We start from the raw sequence: 15,559 nt of genomic DNA on the forward strand, positions 1-15,559 counted from the left end.
AAAAAATTAATATCTTTGAATCAAGTTCCTAGAAAGACCAACCCCCGGTTTCAGGTCTTTCCCAAATTAAGTGCATATGCAATTTTATAATTTTTATAATATATCTTTTATATACTGCTATTCTAATGGAATACATTATACTATAATTATTTGTTTATAAGACAGTTTTAGCTGTTAGACTGAGTTCCCTGAGGTTAAGGATAATTTCTAAACTTCTTTGTATGATCTATGGAACACAGCTCAATGAAAGTTTCCTACAAACATTGGTGAATGCCTGCTGGGAATCAAGGCCACTTAACTGGGATATTGAAAGCAGTGTGCTGTTGGCCACCTTAATTTCACAGCTATAATACGTAAGTCAGTAAGTATTTGACAAATAGGTATTAAGTGCCTAGTCTTATACTGGACCACAGAAATTCTTATTTTGCATAACAGTCTAAATGGACACATTATTTGTGAATATCTGGTAGAGAAAAAAGCTGCAGGATTCACCAAGAACAAGTAATTCCCTTTCTTCTTAGGGTTACTAGATTGATAAATCAAGGGTTTCTCACAAACACAGTACACCTTAATATCACTAAAATATTTGACAAAGTCTTCCACAATGTTCACAGATGAACTAGAGAATGCACACTAAATAATAATAGATGGGATTAATAGTTAACTGAACATCCCAAACAGTGTTGATTAATGGAAGTCTTGAGTGATGAGTTGCAGGGATTATACTTGACATTGATCAACGATCTTATCAAAGACATGGATGAGTCCATAATGATTAAATATGAGGATAGTATAAACCTAGGAAGGATAGCTAATATATTAGAGGACAAAAAATCAATACTTTTAAATATCTTCATTGGCTACAACACTGGACTAAATCTAACAAGCAAATATTTAACTCAGATAAAGAGAGTATCCTATGTTTAAAGAAATAATTATACAAATATAGGATTTTGCACAATATATTTGGGAATATTTGGCTTGATAACAACTTAAAGTAGCAAAAAAAATTAGAGTTTTTAGCTAAAAAGTGCAATGTAAGCCAATAATGACAGTTAATATAAAAGTTAAGGTAGCATTAATAAGTATAACAAATTAAGCTAAAAAGATACAAGAGTCCTGTTGATTTTCTATGCCTTTTTTTCACACTATATCTTAAATATGGTGTCCAATTCTCCATACCATGCTCAATAGAGGGCAATCATAAACTCAATGTACTTCAGCATATTTGGAATATGGCTCCCAAGAAGGCTACAGGTTATAATTTGAATGATTAGGACAACTAGAGGAGTCTATACTCGATAAATAATTATACTTCTCAAGGCTATGTGCTTGTTTTCTCATCCTTGTAAAGCCAGGCCTAAACATAGAGCCTGGCACATACTTGGAGTTCAGTAAATGTTTATTAATGAAAGTAGTCATAGAATCACCTCAAATATCTAAAGGAAGGGATACTAATGAAGCTTAGATTCTGTGTCTTGGTAGGTCAGTTCAGGATCTATAGTAAATGTTACATGGAGACAGCTTTTGGGTGCATACAAAGTGAGCACCTCTATATCAATTGAGTAATCTGAAAGAAGAAAAGGATGTCTAACAAATTCTTGTCACCATAAGTATGTCAACATAGGTTAAATGACATCTGTGAGGGATTTTGTGGAGAAGATGCTTCTGATGGATAGGATGTATGACTCGACCCCCTAAAGTCCTATTCAACTCTATGATCTGTCAAATTATTCATTCATTCATTCCAACAGTATTTATTGAGTACAGACTGCTCTGGGGTCTGGTGAACAAAAGCATGCAAGGTCCCTATCCTAATGGAGCCTGAAGTGGAGACAAATGGTCTCCCAAATGGGTTGTGTGCACATTTGAGGGGAAAGAAAATAGAACTATTATTCATCATTTAAAAAAATCTCATTTTAAAAAAGATTTTATTTATTGATTCATGAGAGACACAGAGAAAGAGAGGCAGAGACACAGGCAGAGGGAGAAGCAGGCTCCATGCAGGGAGCCTGATGTGGGACTTGATCCCGGGACTCCAGGATCACACCCTGAGCTGAAGGCAGGAGCTCAACCCCTGAGCCATCCAGGCGTCCCAAAAAATCTCATTCTTCTTTAATTTCTATATTTTATAATATAAAAATATTTTTTATAATATAAATAAATAAATAATATAAATATAATAAATAAGGTAAGTAAGTATATGACACTTAGAATCAAAGGTTCGTATTTTGGCGAATTAACACCCTAAAGCATTTTTATGGTTAGGGCATCTGATCAAACATATTTGGCAACCTCTAGTAAAGAATGTCAAGTAATCATGTGAGTGAATGCAAAACTGCAGCCATGTCAAGTGCCATACACACCTTCTATTCCCCCTACTTGGGGTTGTTCTAAGCTCACTCAAACATAAACCTTAATGTTTTTCTGCTGTGGGAGTCTTTTAATTCCTGATTGTTGCAGTGAGAAATGAGCACATTCTACTCTACACAGCTGTCAGACATTTGGAGATAGGACTCAACCCCTGCTAGATTCAAATCCTGGAAGAACCAGCACCATAAGAATCCAATCCTATGATCCTATCATAGTGCTAGGGATTGGTTTTTAGCCACCATCATTTACAGATGAATCTTTTATAAGCCAAGTTTTTCTTAGAAAGGCTGAAGATTCAGGGCCAAGCCCTGAGAAGCATGGAGGTAAGAGGCAGAAGTTAGTTGTCCCTATTAGGAAGTTACTGTGGGCCACACATATGATGTCCCTGTGACATAGAGATAACGGACAAATAGAGATTTGTTCTATTTAGTGATAACAAAAAATCAAAATGTAAAATTGTATTTAACCATCATAACATGTAAGGCTGTTATGATAATCCTCCTTTAGCAATAAGGAGGTGAGGATAGATTGCCATTCAACAGTAAGCTGAAGTCCAGGATTATGTGTCACATTAGTGAGCCCTCCCTCCCCTACCCTTGTTCCACATCTCAGGATAGAGTCCAAACTCCCCATCAAAGCCTGCCAAGGCTGTATCATCTCCTTTTTGCTCAGCTCTCAGACTCTCCCATTTTTATCTCTTGCCATTTACTCTCTCACTTAGGTTTCTATTTTACTGAACTCTTGTAGTTCCTCTAACATACCATGCTTTCTCTTACCCCTACATCATTCTCTGTGCCTCCAACACCCCCCTCCCCAGCTCTGGCTGCATCAGTCACCCTATGCTTCCCATATTGTATTCTCATTATGTGTTTGCATAAATGTGGCCTCCAGTGAACCACAAGCTCTATTGAAAAGTACCCATCTTCCTCCTTGTCCCTGATGAACTCTGTACTGAACTCATGTCCTGGCACTTAGACTCAACAAATGTTTGTTGACCTATACACATGAAGATGAAAAATGGCATCTCAGAAAAGTTAACTTACTGAAGGTCATGCAGTAATATCTGGAAGAGGATTGAACTCAGGTCAGTCTCATTCCAAAGTCCAAGATTTAACCTGCCATTAGCATACTGGGAGCCAAACAGATGCCAATCCACCTATCTGGTACTAGTTTCCTTAACTAGGAAATGTGTCGATATAACATAATGGAAGAAGACTGCATAACATAAAGGAATCTAGAATAAAGTCCTTACTCCATACTATGTAATATTGGGCAAGTCACTCAATCTTCTCTGGGCCTTAGTTTCTGCAATGATAATATAAAAGGTTATTCTGGATGGTCTCTGAATACTCTTGTTAACTCTGAAATACAGTTGACCCTTGAACAACACTGGCTTCAGCTGTGCAGGTCCACTTATACAAGATTTCTTTTTAAATAAATACTAAGTACTATAAATGTATTTTCTCTTTCTTATGATTAACATTTTTTTCCTATAGCTTACTTTATTATAAGAATACAGTTTATAATACATATAAAATATGAAATATGTGTTGACTGTTGTTTTGGTAAGGCTTCTTGATCAGATAGTAGGCTATTAGGAGTTAAGTTTTGGGGGAGTCAAAAGTTATATGCAGATTTTTGACTATGCAATGGGGTCATACCCCTAACCCCTGCTTTGTTCAAGGGTCAACTGTATTATTATGTTAGGAACTTCAAAGTTGCAACCTTTTCCATCTGATAATAACAATGCTCTCTTTTTCGCCAAGCTTGCTAAGTTCTTACTGCTTTATCGATGCTCATCACATTGCAATTTCCTTCTGTTCCTACCTAGCTACTGAAATTGTTCTAAATTAATTGAAGACCTCTTAGTGGCTATTTCCTATATCCTCTTCATAGTTCTCTATTGACCTCCCTGAAGTATTTGAAAGGCTCACCTCTATGGTCTCTGCTAAACATCTTTCTCTCAGTTTTAAGTTAAAGTTTTTGGCTGTTTCTTATTTTCTCCTATATCCAATGCCACTTTCTTATTCTAGGCCCTTCCTATCTTTCAATACTGTAATCATACCTTAATTTGCCTTATAGTCTAACAGTCTTCCTCTTTGTCTGCCATCAAACTGGCAGAGCTATTTTCCCCAAATTCAGAACTAACAGCTCATTCCCCAATGATAACACTTTGATGGCTCCCACTGTCCTTGAGATTAACCAATGTATAAATACCCATTGTGCATATATTCCATTCATCCTCTGGAGCCCAGTGTAGATATCACAATTTAAGCATAACTTCAGAACCATTCTTAGCACAGATTTCTAGACAGCTACTACCAATAAGTAAATGTGAACATAAGATGGAAACTATTCATTCATAATGTGCTCTAACCTGCTTTCCAGATGCATTTCCTATTTCCATTACTTTCTTTCCCATCACACTCCATGTTCTGGATGCTTCTGAGCTTCCCTATTATGTCATGCTGTTTCAGTCCACTTTACCCTTGCATATGCTGATTATTCTGTAAGGAAAACAATTTTTCTACCGGATCTGGTCAACATTTACTAATCTACTTCTAGAGCCAGTCCAAATGCTGCTTCCTTTTGAAAAGCCTTCCTGATCAGCAGAATTAGAAAAGCTTCTTTTTCTTCTGTTTACATTATATTGCAATGACTTATTTCCATATATGTTGATCCCCTTCTAACTAGAATATGACTTTCTCTAGACTGGGGCCACTTCTTAATTATCTTTGTATCTTTCCCAGAACTTACTACAGTAACTACAACATGGTAGGTGCCAAAGGAGTGTTTGATGAATGAAAGATCAAACAGTTGACAAAATGAATGACATGCCTCTAATTGTACATAAGATAGGTTTGGAACTCATGGTCGCTGCATATAAACACTGTGTGAGATATGCCCACAGCAACTCTCTTCTTAGATCTCACCTGGTTCCAGGCATACCAGGAAAGTTGAGAACTTCACTGATAAAGTACAGTAATAACAATAATGATGATGATGATTATTGAGTGCTTACTGTGTGCCAAGACAAAAACTGCTCATTTTAAGACTTAAAGAACAAAGAGCCGAACAATCTTTTAATATAATGAAAGAGAAGAGCAGAATAAAGATAATTCTGGTATAAAGCGTCCTACTTTGATCTATTATCCAAAAATATGACAAGTGACTAAAACTCCACTGAAGACAGAACTTTATATCACTTACTAATACAGTGGAGTCAGAGCCAAAGGAAAGACTATCACTTATACATCTGTCTGGGCTGAGGAATAAATAACATTGAAAAAAATATATCATTCTATACTGGCTACAGTTAACATTATGCTAAGAAATTTCTTTACTGGTCAAATCTACATGGGTGAAATTAGCTTAGGATGGGGTCTCCTCATGTTCCAAAGAATAACTATCGGATCTAGAAAAACAAAATAAGCATTAGATGACAAAAATTTGGAAAGTGATAGTGCTGACTCTTTTATGGTCCTTTTAGAGGCTTACAGTGCATGTTAGCATATTGGGGATATGAAGACTGCAGTAAGAAAACCTGCCCAGAGGGGCTTAACCCAGAATTCTCCCTATGAATTTGGCCAGTGAACTTTTTACAAATAGAACGTCTTGTTTTTATTTCCATGGAATTAGTACAGGGAAATATTGGCTTTGGAGGTTCTTAGAAATAGTCCCTCTGTGCTGAGATTCTAGCAGTGGGCATATGCAAAGGAGATTGCTATGAAGACCTGTCTGATTTAGGGAAAGTAAGATTGGCTTTGGTCCGGGCCAGAAGAGGCTCGTAAGTGGTATTATCATTTCAATGATAAAAATTCAACCCTAGATGAAGGCTTAAAAGAAAAGGCTAACTCTTAATCAGTCGTTTGAATTAACAGTTTAGTTATTGGGGCTGTCTCCCACAGTCATAGGAATTTATATTTTCATTTTATCCCAAAGAAAAACTTGACCATCTTTCTTTAATACTATCAACCTGGAAGCTTGACAGTAAGGATTAAAAATTGCTCCTTCCTTCCCACTTGGTTATTGGAAAGGCTCTGAAAGGTAATCAGTCTTGCGAAGCTACACTTTACAGTCTGCATAAAAATGCCATGATTTCCCTTCCTCTCCCCAACCTAATTGAAAGTGCATAATATCACCCAGCTGGGGAAATGTAAACGGTAAACATACGCAATATATCATGCTATCGCACAAAAGCTGGTTACTAATAGGGACTGGGTGGTTGTCAGGACCAAAAGAAATCTGGAAAACAAGTCCTTTTTTTCATCTAGAATGAGAGCTTTGTGTCTGCCACCTTCCCCCTCAGCTCTTTCCTCCAGAATTCAAGCTACAGTCAGATTAAACCAAGGTCAGTAGACTCATTCCTTGCGTGTGTAATTCTAGGGCTCACCTAACAATGTATATTGACTAAAACTCTCTTATATCACCCTTTCAAGAAATGAAACATTTTATTTGTGGCAGGAGGTGGGGTGGAAATCATTTTGTTCCCTACCTACTTCAATTGTACTGACAGATGGTCTTATTATCTCTTTCCTTAGCTGCTAAGCCTAAGGATCCTTGGCCTTGTCACCTCTTATCTTTCTCTACTTCATCAAACTCCTATTGCCAAGATTATCTCCTTTTTTTATCTCTGATCATCCATGAACATCTATACAGGATCACATTTTCCTTGAGTGTAAAATCCCAACCTTGCTTTTCAAGGTCCTCTGCACCTCTGTGGCTCAATATAACTCCAGCCCCATTATACCTATGTAGAGGCCGCCATTCTCTTACTCCTCACCCTCCAGTGTCATGACATCTTCTTGAATAAATCTTTCACAGGAAGACTTTTAGGAGAAAGGACAATATTCCTTCAAAGTTTCCATCATTAGTTCTCTGCCACAATACCCTTTCAAAAACTTCTCCCTGTTGCATCATGAACTCAATGACTACCATTCATTCATGCCACCTTATAACTGGCTATTTTGTTTTATTTTTGGTGGCTGATACCTTCTGGCGGGGGGGGGGGGGGTCAAAGCATAGCTTTTACCAAAGTGACTATCCCCTTTCAGTTTTAATAGATTACAGGATATATTTTTATTGGCTTCAGCAGTAGAGATGATTTGAAACTTACTGAATTAAAACTCTATTTGTCTTGCAATAATTTATATTACCTGTCAACTGGGACTGGTGGATGATATGGTTTGTTGACCTTGGCATAGAGACCCTCTAAGTGGTCCCTCTCTGGAGACAGTGGACGGCCATCCCGATGGTAAGCCAGTGGTCCAGCCCGAGGTGGAGATGGTGACCTATAGACACTTGGGGAGGCACATGGTTCCCGGAAGTGGTTCACTCTGGCATAGTTGGGGTCCATTTCATCATCATCCATATCGTGCAGTGATCCAATTGCACCAGTAGCATAATCAATGAGACCTCTCGCCTGCTTTTCCCTTAGTTCCTGATGTTTTGCTCCAATCCTGAAAAAAATATAAAATAGGTAGCAGAGACATATGTGAACCTTATGTGATAATCCAACAACAGACTCTCCTGAATCTGCTGATTCTTCCTAGTCAGAGATTCAGCTGGTACTCTCCTGTTAACCCAACATCACACCATGTAGAGATGTCAATGGCATACCCATGGGGTTGATTTTACATTTCTGACCTTTATTTGTTATGGGGTCTTTACTTTTAAAGCAATGCTATAGGTATTTTGACATCTTGTCCACCGATGCCTAGGCAAACTGCAGAGTCAGAGGCTGATTCTCATTAATGTTCCCTTCCTACAAACTGGAAGTGCCTATGGGAACAGTATGTCTGTGCTGTGATAAGACAAAGTCTTCCTGGGAGAGGGATGCATGTTAAAGAGCCCATCAGAATCACATACTTGGGCTATGATTTCACTATTTGGTACCCAAGAGGTCTAGTGTATTCTTTTAAAGGAAAGAGCTTGCAAAAATTGATTTAAATATGAAAAAGAAATACAGAAGCTTTCTGGTCACTAAAAGCAGTGGGATACGAGGTAATTTATGAGAGACTCTAAGTTTTTTGGTTACACAAATGGGGATCATTGTGTCTCATTATACAGGGGCTGGGACAGAGTAAAATAGTGAAGAAATTAATAGGCTCCTGACAGAGATGAATTGGCACATATAAGTGAATTAAACATTACTGGCAGGACTCCACGGCGCTCAAGCCTTAAGTGGTATTACAAAATGCTACTGCTAATCAGTGTACTGCGTAGACTGCTGGGAATGAGAGTAGAAAAAATATACCTAGGTGGATTCCAAATCCATCTGAATTTTAAGAATTTGACATTTAATCTGGAAAGTGTTAGAGCAGCTCTCCTAAATTCTCAGTTACGTGTTAGAATGGAAAGGTCACTGTGGCATCTTATTGGACAATGGTGATGCGATGGTGTCAGGAGGTGTTCCGTGCTAATGAGGAAAGAAGGTAACTTTCCATCACTGGGCAAAAAGGGTGCACTCTGTATGCACTAGGAGAGAAGGCAGGCAATGCTGGCTCAGGCAGCGAGAGGAAGAACTCAAGAGAGGATGGGACAAGCTTGGATCCTGGGCTCTGAGAATAGAAGAAGGCTGTGGGCTAGAAGGGAAAGATCTGTACATGCCTGGACGCATTTATAGAAAGCTTGGATGCGTTAAAAAAAACAAAAACTGAATTCTCTCAGTACCTTCTCCTCTTCAAGCAAAAACAGCTGTTTTTGCACATGGCAGCTAGCTTTATTTTACAGAACATCAAACTCTTTGTAAAAATCTTTAAAAGCCATCATCTTTATCTTTCAAGGTATTTTCTCTTTTGGCAGAACAGCTTTTTTTTTTTTTTTTTAAGTGGAGAAAAAGCAAGGGAAAAAAAACATGAAGAAGAACGTATAGACAGAAATCCAGCTTCTATCCCCAAGTCACAACAGATGAAAATAAATGCCAGGATACATTATTGTGTATCTCTTTGACTAAGTCAAATCATGTACCCTACACATAAGTAATTAGAAGAATTTATATTTTTGTAAAGAGGAACTTGAATCTCCAAGGGATTTTGAATGAAGATGAAAGGAAGATTACACGGTAGGGTACCTGTTAAGAAGCCCTGCCTGTCCTCTTTCAGGGCACATTAGCTCTAGATTCACGGATGTTTGTTTTGAATCATTTTTTTTTTTTTTTTTTATAAAGAAGATAACTTGCTCTGTTCTGCAACAAAACAGTCCTTTCAGGGACAGTGCAGACTGGATTATCAGAGAACACTCGCTGCACTACGATGATAGGGATGGATTTCCATTGCAAAGAGAGCGCAGTACATCAATAAAGTCAGGAGGTGGGATTCTGTGTGGTTACTATGCCTCCTGAGCGCGATGACTTCATGAGAAATCATTCAGCAGAAAGATGAACATCTCGCGGTTGCTGCATAAAGCTACACTTGTGCATTAATGAAAGAAGAAAACACCAAGCCTGGTTTTTAAAAGTCACAGAAATAGAACACCAGTATCTGTGTTCCTTATCTCATCACTTCTCTTTCTTAGAGGTTTTCTCATTAATTAGGCTTGCTGGGTATGTAAAGATTCTCAGATGAAAAGTACTCCGCATATGCAAAGCAGTATTTTATCTTGCATTTTTTCTTTCTAAAACAAAACTAAATTTCTCCTTGATCCTCTCTGCACCACTGAGTGTTTCAGTAACTAATTTCATATTAATCACTCAGTAGGTGAAATAATAATTTCTCTGAACCGTCATTATTATGCCATATATCAGGGTCTCTGTGTGTGGGGGAGGACAAGGCAATCTGAAAAGGGGTGTATGGGGGCAGAAGAGATTCTCTCCAGAGAGGAATGTCAAGGAAATAGATTTTGTTTTGTTTTGTTTTGTTTTTGGTTGCTCTGACATCTCTCTGCCCCAATTCAGTGTGAGAATTCTAATTGTTTATAGTCATTTCCACTTAGAGGTCTTCTTATCACTGGGAACTCAACCTGTTAAAATGTCTATTTTTCAAAATAACTCTTGATAATATATCCTTTTTTGAAATAGAATTTTTCAGATTTTATTTATTTATTTGAGAGAGAGAGAGAGAGAGAGAGAGAAAGAGAGAGAGAGTATGAGTAGAGAGAAAGGGTAGAGGGAGAAGCAGACTCTCCATTGATCAGGGAGCTCGATGTGGGTGGGACTCGATCCCAGGATCCTGGGATCCTGACCTGAGTCAAGGGCAGACATTTAACCAATTGAGCCACCCAGGTGCCCGATAAAATATCTTTTTTATTGGATGGTACCACCAGCTTCCCCAATCTCCCCAGCACTGTGCTTTTGAGTTGTTTAAATTTCTTCTCTTTCTTTCCTTACAAAAGCATTGTTGTTTCTTTGTTTCCATTATAACTCTTGGATACTCTCTTTTATTTCCATTTCTTGAGATAAATTCTAGTATTCAGACTACACTGCCCAGCTCTTCACTGTCCAATATGGTGGCCACTACCCATATGATGTTGTAGACATTTAAATTAGAATTAGTTACAGTTAAATAAAATGTAAAATTCAGCTTCTTGATTTCATAAACCACATGTCGATAGCTCCATGTGACTTTTGACTATTATATTGGACAATGCAGATAGATACAGATTCATCATTGCAGAAAGCTCTATTGGACTGTGCTGGCTTAGATTATTCTAACACTTTTTGGTATGTCACCTCGTCCCACTCTAATCTATACCTTAAAAGTCTGTTGGGTCATCTTCCCTAAAGAACATTTACATCATATCTCTGTCAGATCAAGGATCCCTAACAAGAGATTATAGTAAATGATGGAATAAGAGTATGGTTACTCTACTTGCCTCTCTCAAACTCTAAATGAATGAACAATTGAGAAATTGGGAAGAAAAAAATTCCATCTGCAATGGAATTCAAAAATGAACTAATAAATTCATTTTCATAAATCTTCCACCATACAATGAAATTTGGACTCAACCCAAAAAGGGAGAGTTCATTAAGAGTTGATAGATGCCTGCGTCTCCAGCAGGGTATACATTTCACTGAAAGTAGGATCAAGACTACAGAAAACAAACTTTTATTTAGAAAAAGATAATTTGAAAGCAAGTGTAGGATCCTTCGGAATTATGGGGTAAATCCTTGTGCGGTTCCAACATAAGACTGGAAGAGAGATATTCCTCTGATTATATACATATATATATATATATATATATATATATATATATATATATATTTCCTCTTACACTTCATAGAAACTTCATAGAGTAAAAAGAGAGAAGAGAAAAGAAGCTCCAACCTGTCCCATAGCTAAAAGGCAGAATCATCAGAGCAGAGATTAAACAAACATAAACTCATCAAAATAATACCAATAATCTAAGAGGCTTCACTAAGCAAGCTGATCTCTTTCAGCTTGATCTGCTCTCCCAAAAATGGAAGACTATGGAAAACAAGCCCCCAGGGTGTGCACCCAGCAGATGTGGCAAGAAGATATTTTGAAAGAACATATGGAATTGAAACTGCTGGTGACCTTAGGTCTCTATTTCCCCCATGTCTTAACACTACATTTCAGCACAGATTTTTTTTAAAAAAATTAAACATGAAATTAATTTAATGGGTCATAACAAATATTTGAAAAATACAATAAAAGAGAAAATATTACGGGTTATTGCATGTAGTATGCATAAGTAATGTTTCAAGAAGGAGAAAAATCAAGTCATCTAAATTCAGGCAAATTCAGGCCAGCCTCAAACACAAATAAAGCCAAAAGAATAGTTCTTAGACCTTTTAAGAGAATAGAGCTTGTTGACCCACTGTGAAAAACTACTTAATAATTAAAAACAGCCAAAAATTGAGTCAAAATGAGGAATTCAACTTGATAGGGCTACGAAATGAGAGGTGTGAAGGTAAGCAGTACTTTAACCTTAGGTTAAAGGTTAAATATTTGTAGCAACATAATTACAGAAAAACATAAATATGATAAACTCTGATAATATAAAAATAATAATCATTAGTGAAAATCAGAAACCAATAAGGATGTTTAGGATAAAGTGCTAATAATATTCAGCTGTATTCATTTCCTCACTTTTTTAGAGCAGCTATCAGTAGTGACTTGAAAGTTGATAAATCAGGAAACAGAGCATAGTATATTAAATATTACTACAAAAAGCTACTAAAACAACAAATTATCAGAAAATAAATGTATGAAAGTAAACTCCAACCATATAAAAATAGAAAACAGAGGGTGTCTGGATGGCTCAGTAGGTTAAGCTGGTTGGCTCAGTTGGTTAAGCTGGATTTGGGCTCAGGTAATGATCTCAGGGTTGTGAGATGGAGTCCTGTGTCAGGCTCTGTGTTCAGTGGGGAGTCTCCTTGGAATTTTCTCTTTCTCACTCTGCTCCTCTCTACACTCACTCTCTCTCAAATAAATATATAAAATCTTAAAAAAAAAAAAAGAAAAGAAAATGGAAGCAGTAAAAAAGTAACAAAGTCAGATGATCAGATTTATCTTTTATGACAATAAATGAAAATAGAGTAAATGTCTTTATTGTGACTAAAGAATCCCAGATATGATAAAAAAGAAAAACATATTATATGTTATCAAAATAATGAAAAAATGAGGAATAGCCTAAATGTGCAGTAATAGGGGACTTAGGAAAGACATATGGTACAACTAAAAAATATGGTCATTCTATTCCCATACTCAAAGGAAATAAGCTACACATACAGGCAAAGATAGATATAGACATTTGTATGATATATTACATATTGCTGATATGCATAGAAAGGGTCTGGAAAGGTACAAGAAAATTCATAATGGTGATTGCCTCTGGAAAGTGGAATTGAAGGTACACTATTTGAATTTTTATATCACATGTTTTTAGGATAATTTAAGAAAAATTCAGAAATCAAAAAAAGTCCCTTATAACTACATTTTGACTGTTACAGTGAATCAAAACTTAAAAAAAAAATTAAACAGGCAATAGGCAGTGTTTGTCTTGGAAACCTGATTTTTCATGATTCCATTATCGACCCAGTTATGACCATTTTCTTCAAATTACTGTTCATTGAACATTTGTTTGGTCCCTTTCAAAACAACTGTTTTTCCCAAGTACTCATTCTCCATTAATCAAATATTTGACTAGTTTTTCTAAAATAAAGATTTAACTTTATTCATTTGCAGTGCATTTTAAACTCTTCTACAGCTCCATATAGATCTCAACAATTCTCTTCAACCCATATATTGAGTAATTCTCTATCAATATGTAATTGTTATATATTACTTTTCAGAACAAACAAAAACATTTTTGATTTATTTCTACACATCCTGCTTCCAGAACTAGAGTACAAGCTCCTTGAGGGTCATGCGAGTTTTCTTTCTGTTAATTTGGCTAATTGATTTATTCACTCATACTGATATTATATTGAACAGCAGAAATTAAAAAAAGAATTCAGTCCTTGACTCATTATCAGGGAGTCAGAAACAACTAACTATAATTCAATGGGGGAAAACAAAGATACAAATGTACAAATAGTCAGAGTCAATTCAGCCTAGGGTTATCAAGGAAGAATCATGAAGGTAGTGCCACATGAACTAGGTTTTGAAGGAACTTGGAGAAGAGATGTAGGAAGGATATGAGGTATTCCAGTCAGAAGGAGGGATTACAAGCGAAGGGGGCATGGGAGTGCATGTTTACTGAATGCTAGGGTGTAAGTCTGATGTGATAGAACAAAATGGTTTGAGTTATCTACCTATAGCTTCCCCACAAAAGGAACATATTTAGTAAAAGTTGTTGGCAGATTTCTGTAAGACTTAATGTAAGATGAGTTTAACATTTAAAATTTTGTTGTACCTTTTTAAATTTGTTTGTTTACCCTTTATTTACAAAATGAAACAAAGATACAGACATTCATGCAATACAAATCTATGGATCCAAGAGCTGCTATAAAGTAAACATGTCTGTAACTATCAGTGAGGTCAAGAAATAGCAGGATACCCAGGGGTCTCTTCAACACTTCTACATTTCTATATTATATATGTATCTCCTTTCTTCTACAGTAAGAATTCTGCTCCTCAAGACACAGGGAATACTAGAACTAAATATTCAATGATTACAACTTGCTCTACTCTGTACTATATAGATGACAGTTTCACAATAGCAATACCAAATTCTACCATAAACAAAAGGATTATTTTTTATTTATTTATTTTATTTATTTATTTCTTAAGATTTTATTTATTTATTCATGAGAGAGAGGGGGAGAGAGAGAGAGAGAGAGAGAGAGAGAGAGAGGCAGAGACACAGGCAGAGGGAGAAGCAGACTCCATGCAGGAAGCCGGATGTGGGACTCCAGGATTACACGCTGGGCCGAAGGCAGGCACCAAAACACTGAGTCACCCAAGGATCTCTGATTATTTTTTAAAAAGATTTTATTTATTCATGAGAGACACAGAGAGGCAGAGACATAGGCAGAGGGAGAAGAAGGCTCCCTGCAGGGAACCCAATGGGAGACTCAACCCTAGGACCCTGGGATCATGACTTGAGCCAAAGGCAGATGCTCAACCACTGAGCTACCCAGGAGTCCTCAAAATTATTTATTAAAAGGAGTTAAACTCCTCTTTTTATACGCTCTTCATTCCTCCATTTTGTAACTGCATTATACCTACATTGTTAAAGCATATAGCAGTTATATGCTAGAATTCAACTCTCATTTAACTCTCATTCATCTCTGATCATTACAAGTAACTATATATTTAATATACTAAAATAAATGTATATTTAATAAGGATGAAAAATCCTAATGTCAATGAATATGCAGTCATCTACTAGATTCCTCAGGAAGAACTCATGGGACAGTGTTTCTTCAGTTGGTAACAGTATGTCTTTTATATTTGACAGCCACTTTTGCTGAATATAAAATTATCCACCTTTCCCCTCGGGTACTTAAAATATGTGACACCATTTTCTTATGACAAAATGTTGCTGTTGAAAAGCTGGATGATAATCTAATTTTATTTCTCTTATAAATTACTTTAGTAACTTACTCTTTTCACTTATCTTGTCATATTCTTTTCTTTAAAGTCTAGTGATATTACTTAGAAAAGTTTTTCTGGGTTGATAATGCTTTCAATATATACTTTTAAGTATATTTGTTTGACTAGGGCAGTTTTCTTAAGTTATAGTTTTTATTGTTAATGTTGTAGGATACAAATTGCATATA

General features: G+C 36.4%; 1 protein-coding gene across 5 annotated transcripts in view; it reads right to left on the reverse strand.

Moving 5' to 3' along the window:
- Positions 1 to 15,559, reverse strand: part of PARD3B (par-3 family cell polarity regulator beta) — a 987,000-nt gene that overhangs the window by 149,624 nt on the left and 821,817 nt on the right. For all 5 annotated transcript variants that reach the window (XM_072813099.1, XM_072813097.1, XM_072813100.1 and 2 more), the window contains one exon: positions 7,530 to 7,832. In XM_072813099.1, the coding sequence (XP_072669200.1) occupies positions 7,530 to 7,832 (303 nt within the window). The remainder of the gene's footprint in view (positions 1 to 7,529; positions 7,833 to 15,559) is intronic.

The sequence above is a fragment of the Canis lupus genome, chromosome 36, assembly GCF_048164855.1.
Source record: "Canis lupus baileyi chromosome 36, mCanLup2.hap1, whole genome shotgun sequence".
NCBI lineage: Eukaryota > Metazoa > Chordata > Mammalia > Carnivora > Canidae > Canis > Canis lupus.